The sequence below is a fragment of the Apteryx rowi genome, unplaced genomic scaffold, assembly GCF_003343035.1.
Source record: "Apteryx rowi isolate R43461 unplaced genomic scaffold, aptRow1 scaffold_209, whole genome shotgun sequence".
NCBI classification, from domain to species: Eukaryota; Metazoa; Chordata; class Aves; order Apterygiformes; family Apterygidae; genus Apteryx; species Apteryx rowi.
In genome coordinates, this window is record NW_020448408.1 from 1,176,236 (window position 1) to 1,192,548 (window position 16,313).

General features: G+C 36.5%; 1 protein-coding gene across 1 annotated transcript in view; it reads right to left on the bottom strand.

The window, feature by feature from the left end:
* DZIP1 (DAZ interacting zinc finger protein 1) overlaps positions 1-16,313 on the bottom strand; it is a 39,271-nt gene that overhangs the window by 5,488 nt on the left and 17,470 nt on the right. Inside the window, exons 9-15 of the mRNA XM_026064079.1 lie at positions 15,571-15,619; positions 14,146-14,202; positions 3,453-3,598; positions 2,919-3,114; positions 2,390-2,519; positions 2,133-2,183; positions 989-1,191 (exon numbers count right to left, since the gene is read on the bottom strand). Of these exons, the coding sequence (XP_025919864.1) occupies positions 989-1,191; positions 2,133-2,183; positions 2,390-2,519; positions 2,919-3,114; positions 3,453-3,598; positions 14,146-14,202; positions 15,571-15,619 (832 nt within the window). The remainder of the gene's footprint in view (positions 1-988; positions 1,192-2,132; positions 2,184-2,389; positions 2,520-2,918; positions 3,115-3,452; positions 3,599-14,145; positions 14,203-15,570; positions 15,620-16,313) is intronic.

Genomic DNA, 16,313 nt, shown 5'->3' on the forward strand with positions numbered 1-16,313 from the left:
AGTAAAAAAAGGAAAAAAAAAWTTTTTGCCAATTATGTCTAAAGTATGCCAAATAAAAAAATAATAAAGATCAAAAAGATGGAAGTTTTCCATTTATTTAAAAAAAGTTTTTCATTTAAGCTTTGGCAATTAGTCCACAAATGAGTCAAGAATTCTAATTTAAGCATTACAAACACACATGTTCTTAAAGTAAAGAACACACGTAACTATAGCTTTTTTTGTTTTGTTTGAGTTTTCCATCTACCTTACAGAACTACCTTATTTTTCCCATAATCTTTTTACATGTTTCAGGCAGCTTTGTTTTTAGGTAGCTGCGGGTCTGGAGTTTTACAGATTATTAACTTCTTGGAGCAGATGATCTGGTTTGGTTGAAGGTACTTCAGAGGAACAGCAATTATGAAAATAAGAGTAGATATTTAGGTGCCTATATATCACTTCCAAAATTCATYTTGAATATAAAATCTGAAACACAAACGTCTTGTAAATTCAGGACGTGAGCTGATGACGCATTTTTATAGCGGCCACATCAGCTTAGGAAGTCACAAGCTTCTCTGTTCCTCTCTCCACTCCACTGCATGGTTTATCATTCCCCCAGTTGCAATGATGTAATTGTGCTTGGGGCTTTACTGTAAACCCTCTAAAAATCTTCCACAAAATAAAAATAAGTAAAATGCTGAGAAAAACTGTTTTAGATTGAAGTCTCTCTGAGGCAGAGATCATCTCTTTTTCTGCATTTATATAAAACAGCATGATATTGGTCTAACCCCAACTGACATCTCTAAGGACTACAAAAATATTTATATGTTAGTGAAAGAATAAAGTAAGAGCACACATACACTCARAAGTGTAAGCGTAAAGTAAGGCACATGCACTCAAAACTTGACAGTCTGGCTTCAATATGTCTTCTAACACAGAAATAGTATCAGGAAATTCAAAATCATGCATAGGTGTTATGACATTTTTGTTCTACAAAAGTAGTGAAAAAAACCTTTCGAAGCTTTGGCAGGTGTTTCAGTTTCCTCCATTTCACTTTCTTCAGTCCCATCCATATCACTTTTGCCAGAAGCCATCCAAAAAGCATTGACATTGTTGTTTGATGTTTTTGACTGTTTTTGCAGCAATTCTGGTGATATGTAAGCTTGCTTAATATCATCATCATCCACTTCTTCCTCTGAACTGAATGGTGGAGTTCTAAGCCAAAACACATAAGACCTGAGAATTTACCAGGTTTCAGTGACTGCACTGAATACACATATTTAAACTGCATTGTATTTTCCTTTCCAGTAACGTGAGCGTTTTTCTTATTTGAAAAAACAGCAACTTCCATAAATTCTCAGTATACGTAAAACTATTTAAAAGAAATCACATTACTAAGTAAACTGAAATAGTTATCACAAAATGATCTCTTATACAGGCACGATTATCTCTGTCTAGGCAACTGTCTACAAAACCAACACCCCAGGTATATAGCAAGTCTTGCCAGGCAAACAAAGATACGCTTTCATGGTTCAGCAGGGAGAGCAAAGTTCAGGACCAAGGACTCTCCACTACAAAAAGTCTGTTCCGATATTCTGTTACATAAAATAATTTACGAATTTTTCAGTGTGGTTTCCCAAGTTACCATAACTGTTGAGTAAGTCATTAGATGTAACAACCAGACCAWGCTATTTCTGTCTTGACAAGTTTGAAAAGGTATCTTGAATGGTATCCAGAAGAAAAATTATAGTGCTGCAAATTACAAAGTAGTATGTCTGATGTGACTGGAATCTGGAATATTGTGTTAATTCCGGTCATAGTAAGATAATTATCAATATCCTGGAAAAAATAAGGTCAAAGTCTTCAAACGCTTTTAATTGGCTCAGACAAAGCATGTGGRAGAGACTAAAAGTAGTGATACTACCTGATTTTGCCCCATCTGGTTCACAAGAATGTATCTGTTGAAATGAGTATGTGTTATCTTTCAGGGATTGTAACAAAAAACTCAAATGGAATAGTATTTTAAAACAAAATATGAAATATACAGTCCAGAAAGTGTTTATAATTTTAACTAATTTTTTTTTTTATGTTGCAAGCATATCAATATCCAGTCACCAAAAATGCTTTCTTCTAAAATACAAGGGAACAAAACATACGTGATACTAGATGTTTTTCTGGAAACTCCATCTCCAAAGAGCTTCCTGGATCTAAAAAACAATGAGACGAGATTGGTAGTCAACTACATAAGCAGAAAGCTTATAAAGAAGTAACATGAATTCTTTGCTCAATTCTTATAATATTAGCAGGAAATATTCACATCAGTTCCCTTATCCATGACAAGGCAAGAGAAGAAAAACAAACTCATAAAATTGTTACCTGTGGTAGGAATACTAGGAGAAATAGCATTTCTTACTTTGGTGTAGATGTATTCTCAGCGATGGTTGTTCTTTGTCCAGCTGGGCGGACAGCTGTTGAAGACCGTTTTACTGGGTTTTGTGGTATTGCAGATGAAGAAATTCTCAATTGATTGAATTTTTGTTTATCTACAAGAGAAGTTATCTGCCTCAGTATTAAAAAAAATGTTTGGTATCTTTTATATTAGAATCTGATTTCCTTCTAAAATGAAAGATGTCACTGCTGCAGATTATGGTGTTACAAAAAAGGAAGGAAAAACAGTTATTTTTTCTTCAAAGCAGTTCAAAGCAACTGTGGATCTTGCCAATTATAAGAGCCAAGATTTCTGGAGTTAAACAAAACATCAAGAAATCTTTAAAGAAAATAGTTTAGTTGGCCAGAACTATACAGAATATTTATGTGAAAAATTATGAAAGCAGCTACCCAGAAATGGATCTAAAAATCCTTTAAGTGTGATAGTTATGTCACAGACTTACAAAGGGTTTCAAAAAACCTAAGAACTAAAAATTAATTAAATTTTTTTTAACCTTCTGAAGGAAGATGAGGGCAGGAAACAAATCTATTAAAAGATGATGATTTCTCTTCGATCCTAAAGCGGACTTGGCGTTCAAGATGCTCTCGAATTCGTTGAATGTCAGGCTCTTGCTTCTGTTTGTGTTCTCTAGCAGATTCAATAGCATGTAAGATTCTATTTAAGCGATCATTTGGGATACCATGAACACCCTAAAGAAACAAATTGTGCTGTAAGCAAAGGGGCTAATATAGGTGGGATTTGTATTCTACAACCATATACACTCTTACAGTAGCCATAAAAATTCAAATATTACAAAGCTCGTGACAAAATCACGAAAGTTGATAACACTGATCATAGGTGAGGCCATATCCTCCACTGCTGTAATTTGATGGAAAACCTCTCAGGTTAATGAATTACACTGATTTGTAATGGCTGGAAATTTTGCTCTGGATTTTCTAGCTTGAGGAGTGCAGTACAGAAGTGAAAGAGAAGAGCAAAAAAGCAAGGCGAAGATTCCCCTCTTCTGAATAATTCAAAATAATCTTACTGCTTTAATTCCCAAGGATTCCAGCTTCTCCTCCAGGGCTTGCTCTAAAACAACTCGTAATTCTTTAGTTAAAGATGGATCAGTCTTCAAAGCATTTATTAACTGTTGGTTACTTCTACCTGTCTTATGATCACCTTTCTCAATTTCTGAAATAAGAATGGAAAATTACTTTTAAAAGACATTTGAAAAAGCCACAGTAAATGAGACTGCATTGAAACATGCATTTCTTAGAAACACCATAGATATATGTGTGTACTTTTTGTCTACACAGAGTTGTATTCTTTTTCAAATTTGGGGCCACCTTACAAAAGTCAGCTTACTTAGAATCTCTAACTCAGCACCTAGTACTCACCATCATAAGTGACTTCTTTTTCTTGTTACAGAATCATTGTAAAGATATACACCTGAATATTTAACAACAAAGATCTACTTTTAGAACTGTTCCTTGGAACTTCTGATAAAGACTATCTTTGATAACTAAATTCTCTAAAAGTAGAAATTAAAACAGGAATACGACAGACTTGTTCTCAACATTGCCTCAAATGCAATGTTCTCTGATAAAAATGCCTATTGAGATCAAGTCTTCAGAAAGTTATATAATACTTTCAAAAATGTTAGTCTGAGGCAGACCATTTCACAGAATACACATGACTGATACTACTTATCTTTAAAACTCTTCCAAATACAAAGTTCAGGGTCATGTTTTCATCTATGCAGGTCTACGACACCATACATACTTAAAAGGAGAGGAAGAAGTTTCTATCTCTTTTGCTTTTTTTGCGAAATGAATGAACATAATGACATGAACTCTTACACAAGAAATTATCATCTAGACAGATCCTTACASCTAAATTAAAGATTCACCTATAAATAAGGCCTAAATAATGTACGGTCATACAGAGGAGTAAGGAAGCAAAACACTGTCACTTGGAACCTGCCTGGAAAGTGGCTCTGGCAAGATGGAAATGTTACTGGATAAATCTTATACCAAGTGAAACCAAGAACCTCTGGGACCATGGTAACCACTTCTGTTCTGTAGTGGTCAGCAAAGGCTGCAAATCATACGTAGAGGGGCATACAACATCCCAGAACGCATACTATAAACCACACTCCCACCTTTTCCCCTGACATAAAAGGTCAGGAGCTTCTCTCTTTCCAACATGCCCTATGGGGCAGTAGAGTCGTTTGCCACCCCACAGACAAGGAGACAACTGAAGGAATAATTCTATATTGCAACTTTCAAATGTTTTCTTTCAAAACAAATGTGCCATTTTTCCTATTTTTGAACAATGATTACTTAAAAAGCAGTTCCATTTAGTTTAATTTTAATTTTATTTACCAAAAAGAAAAAAAGAGGACCCAGAAAAGGTTTGAAATACATAAACGACATATCTAGGTTGTTTTGAGGAAGTGGCTCTTGATGGATCCTGGAAAGAACTGTAGGAAATRAAAACTGAAAAAGAGTCCAGTACTAAGAGATCTGGGGTTGACAAGGATAGTATCTGCCTGAAACTTTATCCGGTTTTGGGAACTGTGTGGGATTTAATCCCACCTGACAGAGGCAGGATTAAAAGTGACTTGGCTGGAGAGCTGAGTCCTAGAAGTGGCAGCCTGCTGGAAGATATGCAGTGGCAGTGCTATAACCTATGAAGCTATCTCCAATCACGAAGAGGTGCATTAGGCAGTATGAAGTCCTCCCAAAGAGCCCAACCTGAGACATCTTATTTTTCATGGAAGGCTCCAAAGAGCTTTCTGAAAATCCTGTCCCTTTCAGTTGTTAATCCTTGCAATAAAACAGATCCATCTAAAATCACTGTTTAATTCATAATTACTACATACTTACATGGGTAACAAGACTATTCAGCATTATCCTAATTAATTACAACATTAATTCCTGCTAGTTAACTTAAGACAAATCCCTCTTTGCAGGAGAGACCTACTATGCAAGAAACTGTTTTCTTATTCATTTCTTTTTTTAAAAAAACCCCTAGATTTGGCATCTTTGGAGACCTTGAGTTTGGACCAATGTCTCAACTCCTACATAAGCTTATGAAATATTCTGCCAAATCAAGAATTTTCACACTCTCCCTTACAAACGGCTGTCACTGAAAACAAAAACATCTTGGTCTATCTTTTCAGACTGCATTCTTTCTTTCTATTGTACTGCAGGGCATGCCCTTAGGCACAGCATAAGAATCAAAGACAATCCATCAAGAGAGAAGATAGCAAGCAAGAGAAATAGCAGAAAGAACTACAAAAATGTGAGCAGTCCTTATTTCAAATTGTACAGTCACTGGATTTTCCCTGGGAAAATCTCTCCTGTAAGCACAGATGTGTTCAAATGACACTTTTGTTTTCAAAACAGCAGCAGCAGCATTCCTTCAATATTTAAACTCACTGGCTATAAGGTTTGAGAAGGATTTTTATTTCTACATATATCTGTGCATAGCTCATTATGTTATTCAGATATTTGGTGTTTTATCTAAAATATTAGCTTTTAGTTGCTTCAAAGAGAAGAATACCATTCAGGACGAACCAGCACTTTTTGTTCTGTCACTGTAAATATGGTCTTGTCCAAGTTTTCCTCAGATGAAGAAGAGGAACAGCTGCAAACACTGGATTACAGAATTTCATTCAGAATTGCACAACCCTGGCTGGAGTTATGGCTGCTTAGAGGTAGTCATAACTTAGATTACTTATAAAAGTACCTTTGATGCATCTATTAAAGTAGACAATTGAACAGCTTCAAGCTCCGCTTCACCACAAACTTCCTTCCCCTACCTGAACTCTTTATCCTCTTATGCTGAGTTTGAAAAAGAAGTGAGCATACATGGCAAAAGCACCACCACTACCAGATTACACCACAGAATTTCCTAGTAAGGGGGTATTCTCCATCACTTATTTTTGTTCTGCTTATCTGAAGAGCCTTTAGACATTCATAATATGCCTGCTTAAGAAAATTTTTCAGATTTCCATAAAAACATTGAACTTGGATAAGGAAATCATAATATTTACAAGCACCAAAACCAAACTGTAAATTAACACATACAAGGACTGTTCCCACCCAAATCAGAAATTCAAGAAAAACATGCCACTACATTTTGATCTGAATCAACCATTACCTTTTTCCTCTTCTGAAAGCTCCTCTATGGGCTCCAGCATATGTACCAAGGGTGCCTGCTCTAATAACGAGGAAGAACAGGAACACCAGACAAACAGGATAGAAGAAGGTCAAGTCCAGAGTGGGAAAGTTGAGCAAAATAACACACTGATGTCAATTTTCCTGGTTTCTGACATCCTGCTTAACAATCACAAACCCAATGCACATGACTCTTCACAGTCTTAAATACCACCTTGGTGGAAAATTTTTGTAGGGGAGACCCTAATGCCACTTTGGGAGTGATTCAGGCACCTAAACACAGGTGTCTAGTGTCATCTGAGATATAAGAGTCTCTAAATCATCTGCACAAGGCTGGTTGATAAGATACAGAACCTATAGAAAACCTGTGCCCTTCTAAAATAGCACTCAGAGGCCAGGTGGGATATTTTTAGTCATCTAAGATGACAAGGCCACCTCAGATTAAGTAAATGAACACTGTCATTAATTTCTTATAAGATGCATTTTAACTTTAAAATGTGTTTTTAAAATATTGTTTGTATGCAATTTGATATTAGAAGTTTGCAAAAGCCAAACGAAATGGATGGATATAGAATTCCTCAGAAATATATGGCAAAAAATATGAGTTAAATCATTAATCTAGAGGATTATTAAGTAGAAAGTCCATATGTGCAAGACAGAGAGAAACCTTATCAATATATAGGAACTCAAGAGTTAAAATCTTTTTTTCCAATAAGATCAGTTTAAAAAATCTTCAGTGACTCCACTATAGTGAGCTTCAGTATTGTCATGTGCCTTAAAAAGATCTTGAAATGTCCTCTGCTGAAAACAACTTTCCAAGCACACAGGAATTATTATTCTATAGGCCATCAGGCACAACCAGCTTTATACAAATGAAGCCAGAGTACAATTTCTTTACAATTTTATAGACTTCAAAAAGAGATGTAAGAGGAGATGAATGAAAATGCTTATATGTAGATTAATAAAAATGAAGGTTTTAAATGTTAATATTCACTCTGCATAAATGAATTTATTTCAATGAAAACTAGAACCTGAGTTTCTTCTGGGGTTTATGACAAAAGCAGAAGAATGTGCGAAGTGTACTTTCAGCATTCAACTACTGGCAGTATAGGAAAAAACAATTTATTGGCCAGTACTTAAACAAGTTCTCTTGTATTAGTTAGACTTGCAAATTTGCACAAAAATCCTTTGGCACTACAAATGATTGTTACTCTCTGTTGGCGGAAGGAGGGAAGTGACATTCCAGTAAACATGCCTGCTCTTCAGTACTTTTTGTACGATATGGTACAAACATGGATGCATTGTGGTGGATTAAAGCGAAATGAGCACTTGGAGCTAAGTAACATTTATTGTCACACCTCTAATATTCCCAATGTGAAGGGACTAAAAAGTCTGTTGTAAATGCTTCAGTATAGTAACTGCTCTCTCTGTGCCTTCCATACTTGCAGTTATATGCAGCCTCTGACCCGCTTTTTCAGGCAGGTTACAAGATTTAAGATTTACTCCAATATAATTTGCACTAAATAAATGTTTGGAAAAAAAAAAGCTTCTTGTATCATTAAAAGATGCTAACAAGATGTAAAAATCAGTATATTGTATGGGAACTCTTAAAAACAAAACTCAGAGAGATTGACTGGCATATGGGTTTCTAGTCTTTCAGTCTCTAAGGCTGTAAATTAAACAGTGGCCAGAGCATTCCTGGGCATCAGAATATGATCTTCCACACTGTTGAACTCATAGAGCTGTTCTGGACACGCTGTTGCCCTGTGACAACTAACATTCTCCCCCTCTACTCAGCCCCGGTGAGGCCACATCTGKARTACTGCGTCCAGTTCTGGGCTCCCCAGTACAAGAGGGATGTGGCACTACTGGAGAGAGTCCAGCGAAGGGCTACAAAGATGATTAGGGGACTGGAGCATCTCTCTTATGAGGAAAGGCTGACAGAGCTGGGACTCTTCAGCCTAGAGAAGAGAAGGCTCGGGAAGGGGATCTTATTAACGTGTACAAGTATCTGAAGGGAGGGTGTCAAGAGGATGGTACCAAACTTTTTCCAGTGGTGCCCAGCGACAGGACACGAGGCAATGGGCACAAAATGAAACACAGGAAGTTCCATCTGAACATGAGGAAAAACTTCTTCACTGTGAGGGTGACAGAGCACTGGAACAGGTTGCCCAGAGAGCTTGTGGAGTCTCCTTCTCTGGAGATATTCAAAACCCACCTGAACGCGATCCTGTGCAATGTGCTCTAGGTGACCCTGCTTGAGCAGGGGGGTTGGACTAGATGATCTCCAGAGGTCCCTTCCAACCTCAACCATTCTGTGTGATTCTCCCAAACGATATACRGGCACAGTTTGGGAACATTCCCAAAAGCCAGCCTGTTTTGAAGAACAAAGCTTCTAGCACAGATGAGGGATGTTCCTGGGGAGATTTAATTTAGTTGCAGGAGCATAGCCTCAGAGTTTGTTGGCTGGAACTGCTACAGAGTTAGCTGGTTACTGTGTAATTGGATTTAATCTATACACATTCTACTTGTACTTTACTCAAATGCAATCTGCTTAAAGCAGCTGACTCATCTCAGCACAAGCCCTTGTGAGGTAACTTAACRGTAACAAGAAAAGTTCAGTCCCCAGAATTCAGACCTGAAAATAGTCTGCTGATATCAGAAAGGTAAGTGTTTCTCTTCCTCAGTATACTAGAAACAGAAGAATTTAAAATCAGTAAAAGAGTTACAGTAGCAAAAGCTGAAAAGGTATTAGTGCTGTGTATAATATCATTGCTCACTGCCTGATGACAGATGAGATCAAATCCTGAGACATGGGGGAGTGGAACATCTAGAAACACCAATTACTCCAATGTAAGTAGGCCTCTTCTTTCTTCCTACTGTGCACATATATTAAGAGACATTTATTAATCATCAGTTTGGAATCCAATGTAAGAAAAAGCAGCTTGGTTCACCACTCCACTGTTATGTAGATGGGTGGGGAGATAAGCTCCTAAGGAGCCCCTCTCTATGTTTGTCAGAGATGTGCTTCTTCTAGCTACCTGATCAGACCTCTTAGCTCTTGGCTTAGTGCGCTTACCCATCCTTGAAATCAGCAGCATCTACAGATAACATTCTAATATTAACAATCTTATTTTTAGGAATCATTTAAATCTGACTATCAACATTTGCCTTTCTGTCAATTACCTGCTCTAAATCTAGTTTGGCTGACCCTAGTGGACTCTGCTCTACATCAACATCTTCAACATCAGACCTTGCAGTCCAGAATCTTATTCCTTGCTTTAGTCCTAGACTGAATGCCAAACCTAGACAAACAACAACCTTCCCCTCTGGACTCACACCTACATCTGAACCACTTGCTCCAAGACACTTCTCAGTTCCCTGCTCCAGATGAACACATCTGATGAGCACGCAAACTGTTTCCTTGCCTTACTGGAAATGGACCCCAGGAGGCTGAGGCAAGGAAGGAGGCAGGATGTGCTGCACAAATCACCTACTTTGGACTATCAAGGAACTAGCAGAACCAGAGATTACATCTGTCTTGTAGTTCAGCTGAAACCTCAGTTATACTTTGTTCCCTGACTGCAATCTCCACCCCTTTCTTGGCTATAAAATTGTGATAAATACCAACCTCGAACCTACTCAGGCAGGCCCTGCTGCTGCTGCCTTGCTTAATTGAGCCTTCTTAACTCAACCATAACTCTTCTTTGCCAATCGATATCTTCCTAAGCCTAATTCTAACTCAAACCCAGTGATCCCTGTAAAACCAATACGGTAACAGTAACAATATAAAAACAATACAATTCAGCAATAGCCAGATGTCTCCTGGTAAAATCAGCCCTTTGTAGACGTAGCCATAAACCAGCTTCTGCTGATCTGAACCATCTTAACTCCTAACCTAATCCTATTTGGTCCTCCACAACAGTCCTACACCTCACTCCAGCCAAATGGCTCATGTTGCTACCATTGCTAAACTCTATACCGAGCCCAGTGGCAAATTCTAGGCCCATTCATATCCCTCATTGTGTGTCTTCAGCCAGCCTCAGTCCTAAAACTAATCCTAGCTTGATCCTCACAAGAATCTATTCTTGTCAGCTTCAGACTTAAACCTAGCTCAATGGTAGCTGCCAACACCAGTCTTAACACAGGCTGGTGGATACCATCATAGTCATATCTCACTGGCTGTTGCTGGCCTGAATCCAGCCATATTAATACTAGCCCTAGCTAAGCCCAGCAACCTGAAGACAACCTTTACAGTGATGTAGCTGTCTTCCCACATCCTCCGGAATATCTTCTCTGCCAGCTAATACCTGTGCTCATATAGATAAGATGCATCAAAAGTACAGGTTGCCTTAATTTCTTCAGTGGATAATTATACTGCTAAAAAAATGATTCCCCTGGCATACTTTGCTAAATCATTAAATATCTGTTTTAAATAGTATCTGAAGACAATTTCCTTGCAAGTGGAATAGGAAAATATATTTAATAAATTCAGGTTATGTATATTTCAAGCATATCATGTATTACTTGCCTGTTCTTAACTAGTAGTTTAAAAAAACTAATATACTGACAGTACTATTGGAAAAGCAGTCTTTTGACCAATATGTGAAGCAGAAATCCTGTCTATCTACCATTAAATATAAAATGCCTTTAGCCTGAACAGAAGCGTTACAATTATCTATAGTGGAGTAATGCCTACAGTAAGCATTTTGCACTTGCAATATGGAAACTAAGGATAAAATTTAAGATTTGTTTGCTGTAATTTGCTGCTCTTCCTAAGGATGTAAGAAATGTAAGCCATGGTTACAAACACAATCTACTCCTTTAACCTTCTTCTGATTTATACTCAGATTTCACATCCAAAGAGCTGCCAGACTTAATTTGTGATACCCATTATTTTGACCGTCATCTTTGAATCAATGGGCTTCATATACTTTCCTTCTAACTAATCAGTGGGAAGTCATATCCTGCACATAAGCAGCCTAAATATATGCTTATAATAACATTAATTTTAAACCAATATTATTAAATACGACAAATTCTGGACGCTTACCTGAGGCATCTAAGTYAGGATCCTAGTCACCTCAGATTCCTTCTACAGTCAACAAAAAGACACAGGCAAYTTCAAGGAGTAATTCAGATCTTAGTTCAGCTGAACCAAAATCTGAAGGTGCCCCCTTCCTCCATTAACTGTCCTGGAAGACTGCTATGACTGGATTTGCCTCAGATGCTTCAGTTAAGTCCCTAATGATAGCTCAGTTTTAGTTCACAGCAAGTTTGAAGACCGAGTTTTATGTTTCAATGCACAATTTCATTAATATCTTTGCCTTTTAACTACTGTCTTCAATTCCACCTAATGCTATCAACCTAAGAAAGATTAAATATTGAGCACGTATCAATATTTCAAGAATGATACAAGAGCCTAAGACCATTTAAAAAATCATAATTCATCTGTAGCCTTCTCAGGAGACTGAAGTCATCTTTGAAAATAACACTTAAGTTATATCTACACAACACAGTACAGCTAGCTCAGAAACTCAGAGAACAGTTATGCTAGGATGGTATTCCAGACATATTACTCGTTATCCTAAGAAATCAGGAACATTTTGACAGGAAAACTACAGATATTCTGATGTCAGAGATGCTCCAGGCTAAATAAATTTGTGYTCAGAAGTTACCAGCAGGCACTTTCATTTTCATAATGGCATCAGATGCAGCCATGATATCTTAATCCAGTATGTAACTCAATCCCTTGAAGCACCCTACAATTTTGGGAAAGACACTAGAATTTCTGCTAACCTTTATATCCAGAAATTAGGTAAGATAAGTTTTAAAAAAATCCATGAGGAAGGGAAGAAAGGGGACAGAGAGACCTGCAGAGATAAATAAAATAATCATCAGCAAAGGAATCTGAAGGAGACACCTTCTCTAATGTTTCATAATAAACTGATAGTGAATCTTTTTTATATCAATGGCGGGAACAGCCTTTTCTATCTCAGAAGTATCTTAAGTTGTCACAAACTTCCTATCTGGAGCAGCAAGACACAAACAAAAATCTGAATGAGCTGACTTAAATTGTCATAGTACAAAAAATACTGATGTTCACCGAACTGTTTTCCCACTCAGTCCAAATGAAAGGAGACGGACTAAAAAAATAGTTCTGGACAAATTTAGCATGTAAGCCCTCAGAAGCAAAATTCTTCATAAAACTAGATTTTTAAATTCAGGGCAATAGCTAAGCTACTTGCTGTGAGATGTCTTAACAAGAACCACCACTGCTGTTTTGGTGCAGTGAAAGCTGTTTGAATGAAAAATAAGAGGACTATTTTAAATACTATTATCAATAACATTATTAATACATTATTACTTTTCACTACACAAATATTCCACCTATATGCAGTTTCACTTTAAACGCTTCTTCTTAATGAACAGCTACCTCACGTAGGCTAATAAGAAATCTCTGCATTATTCAAATAATTTTACCATATAATAAATAAAAATCTCCTTTCCTTAGTTTAATATTTGTCATATCAAATATTTTGAAATCAGCACTTCGTTTTCATCAGTTTTTCATTCCTCATCAAGTTATCTAAAGCTTCTGTTGTATACTACTCCCTCTTCCCCTCACATACCATTTTAAAAATTTCTGAATTTGTTGAAAAAGAAAAATTCTGCATATTTGTCTTAGACAAATTACATTCCTCTCTCTTTGGCAGGTTTTAAAACTAAGAGAAATAATAATAATAAATCATTATTTAATAATTCAAATAATTAATTAACTATTATTTTTAACATTTAAGCATTTTATTTGCTCAAAGTCATTTTTATATTATTTTCCTAATTGAAATGAAAGTAAAGAATTAATTGAACACAGAACATTGGTCTTAAAACAATACTCTCTAGTATACTTTGCATACTGACAAAAAATTAAAGCTGCTTTCACAAAACAGAACAATGTCAAAGTAGGTTCCTCCTTTCTCCTTACTACTACACATCACCACAATGCCACAGGTTAAAATAACCAAACAGTGATCCATAGGTGAGTACAGCTCTACTTTAGAAGAACTGTCTAGATGGAATGACTGTCTATTTTGCTTATTTCTGCTGTATTTTTCCTCCTTGATATTTGAAATCACATGAAAAATAGAGTATTTCAAGACTTGCTATAAACAAACATCTTCACATTTTTCTCTATGCAAATTCCAGTATATGCAGATACCACAAAACAAACGTATTTTCTAAAAGAAATCATATTATCTCCCCTTCACAGTTAGTTTCATTGAATATAAAGTGCTCCAATACTATCCATCTCCTAGGAAATACTCTGAAATTATTTTCTATTTTTTCCATATCCAAACAGTGTCACACATTTCAACAGTGTCCCTTTTACAATTATTTCACAGGAATTCTCAATGAAGACATACAGCAGTGCCATTCAAATTAAGTTCTTTCAGTGTAACTCTTCTTACAGCTATGATTCAGCAAATAACACCTTTCATAAGACAGCGTGTTAGATCAGCAAGTACTGAATCTGAACCTATCACAAAAACTTACCATGCATCACTGGTAGACTTGATTTACATTCTACAAGAGGCTGTACAGTAGCGTTCGCTAAAATAGGAAAAAGCAAAAAAAAAAAAGTAAATGTATTATAGTAAATGTTATAAAAAAACAGTCACAGCTGTATACAGATTCATAAATATAACAACATTTAGTTGTATTCATGAAGTACATAATTTTTGGTTTCAATAGGAAAAAAATAAACAATAGTTTGCGAAGTAAAAAATGGTGTTTCACAGTACTACTGTACCATCTCTAGATATGTATGATATTTTTAATATTTCTAGAAGCAGGAAGAGAAATTAGTAACTGAACTGTCACTGAACTGGAATGTAAACCTGCACTAGCCAGATCATGTCTTTGGCTATGCAGCTACTCTGTTTTTGTGCCCCACAGAAGAAGACTTGATGCAAAGCCACCTTGTGAAGTTTAGCCTGTGTCTAGCCTGATCAAGGCTAGTATCCCCTGAAAGGATGTGCTGCATCCACATTTCCTATCAATGAGTACAAATCCTACCTATATAATGTATAGAGTGTAACCTTGGACTGAATTATCACATCAGTTCTGCACTGCTCACATCTCTTTGGAGCCTAAGAGCAAATCCACCTGTATGCCATGGGCTTACACTTGTCTGTGCCCAGTGTGGCCATACAGCCATTCTGTTACTGTGTGATCCTCAAACTAACCTACGCCCTGCTGTTAGATTCAGTTCGAGCCAATGCTCTGCTAACAGAGCAAGATGGTTTCCAAATTGGAATTAGTCTTAATCCTGCTGTCATCATCTGTTGCAGTAAACCTATTTCAGGTCATTGCAACATCCAAGGGTACCCACTGTCTAGGACTGCATCCTGAAACACAAGTATTACTAGGTTTAGCTATTTGTAATAGACTCAGTGAAATGYTGGAAATGAATGGACTTGGCGAGATGTCGGTGAAATGGTGAAAGTCATGGCACAGATAAATCATCATTAGAATCCTTAAATTTCTTAAAAATCTGCATCTTAACTGATATATTAATCAATTTTGTCTATCCTTTCAATATTTGCCCTTTTATGAATTCTACAGCCTAAGTAGTCAAATATGAAAAAAAAAACAATTTATACTTTACAAAGCAAAACCAAAAGTTGTTTACATAATACAAAATACAGCTACCATAGTTCATGTCTCTTCACTACTCAAGAGATCAACTTTGTACATCACAAGACCTTATAGCTGCAAAATACGAACTTTGGGACTCAATACAAAGGCATGGAAACACAGTATTACAGGTGGGTTTTCTGAGAAACACAAATAAATTGTAAGTACTGATTTGATTTCAAGATTTAATAAAGTTGATGTCTATATTTTTTAATAAATTATAAAGCTTCAAACTCTTCAAATCAGAAACAAAATCTGCTTTTTCTTACAGTTTGCACTTACCATCATATGGTTTGATACTTGCAACTGACCTTGTGGACAATTCTTTTATCTAAAAAAAAAAAAGACAGGAACACGAATGGTTAGAAATGCAAACTATCAATATCTAGAAATGCATATTTAATATGAAATACCTAGTTTCAGTACTACTCCATGGCAGAAACTATTTTTAATGATTTTGGGAGAAAACTATTATTCTCTTCCTTTATTCAACTACCTAATGAATACTTCATTCAGAATAAGTCTTAAACATTCATTAATTATGTTTGCTATCTTAGGTGACTTCATGCTGTGTACACCATTTATAATACAAGCTTTAAAGTGAAATGAGAGTGGTCTTACAGGTCACTTTCACACTTACAGCTCCAATCCCTTCTGCTTCAGCATTCATGTTCAGTTTTACAAGTTAGCTCCACTCCAGGAAAACATTTAAACACACAGTGGATTTTAGCTGTATGAACAGTTCTCCTGTCTGCTCTACAGTTCTGCCTATTTGCTACTCAAAATATGTACTGAACAAATCTGAGAGCCTGGAGGAAGCAAGCTGATTGCAATTCAGTCTAGAGAAAACAGGAAACTGGTGAATCCAGAAGCTAAACCTGAACAGTAAAGATACTTGGTCAGTACCATTTAGTGCTGGCACAAGGTACTGGACCCTGGCCTCTTTTGTTCAGCACTTTAGGCACAGCCAGCAGTGCCTCAATTCATGGTCTATCCAGTTTGGATTCTACAAAAGTGTTAGCTAT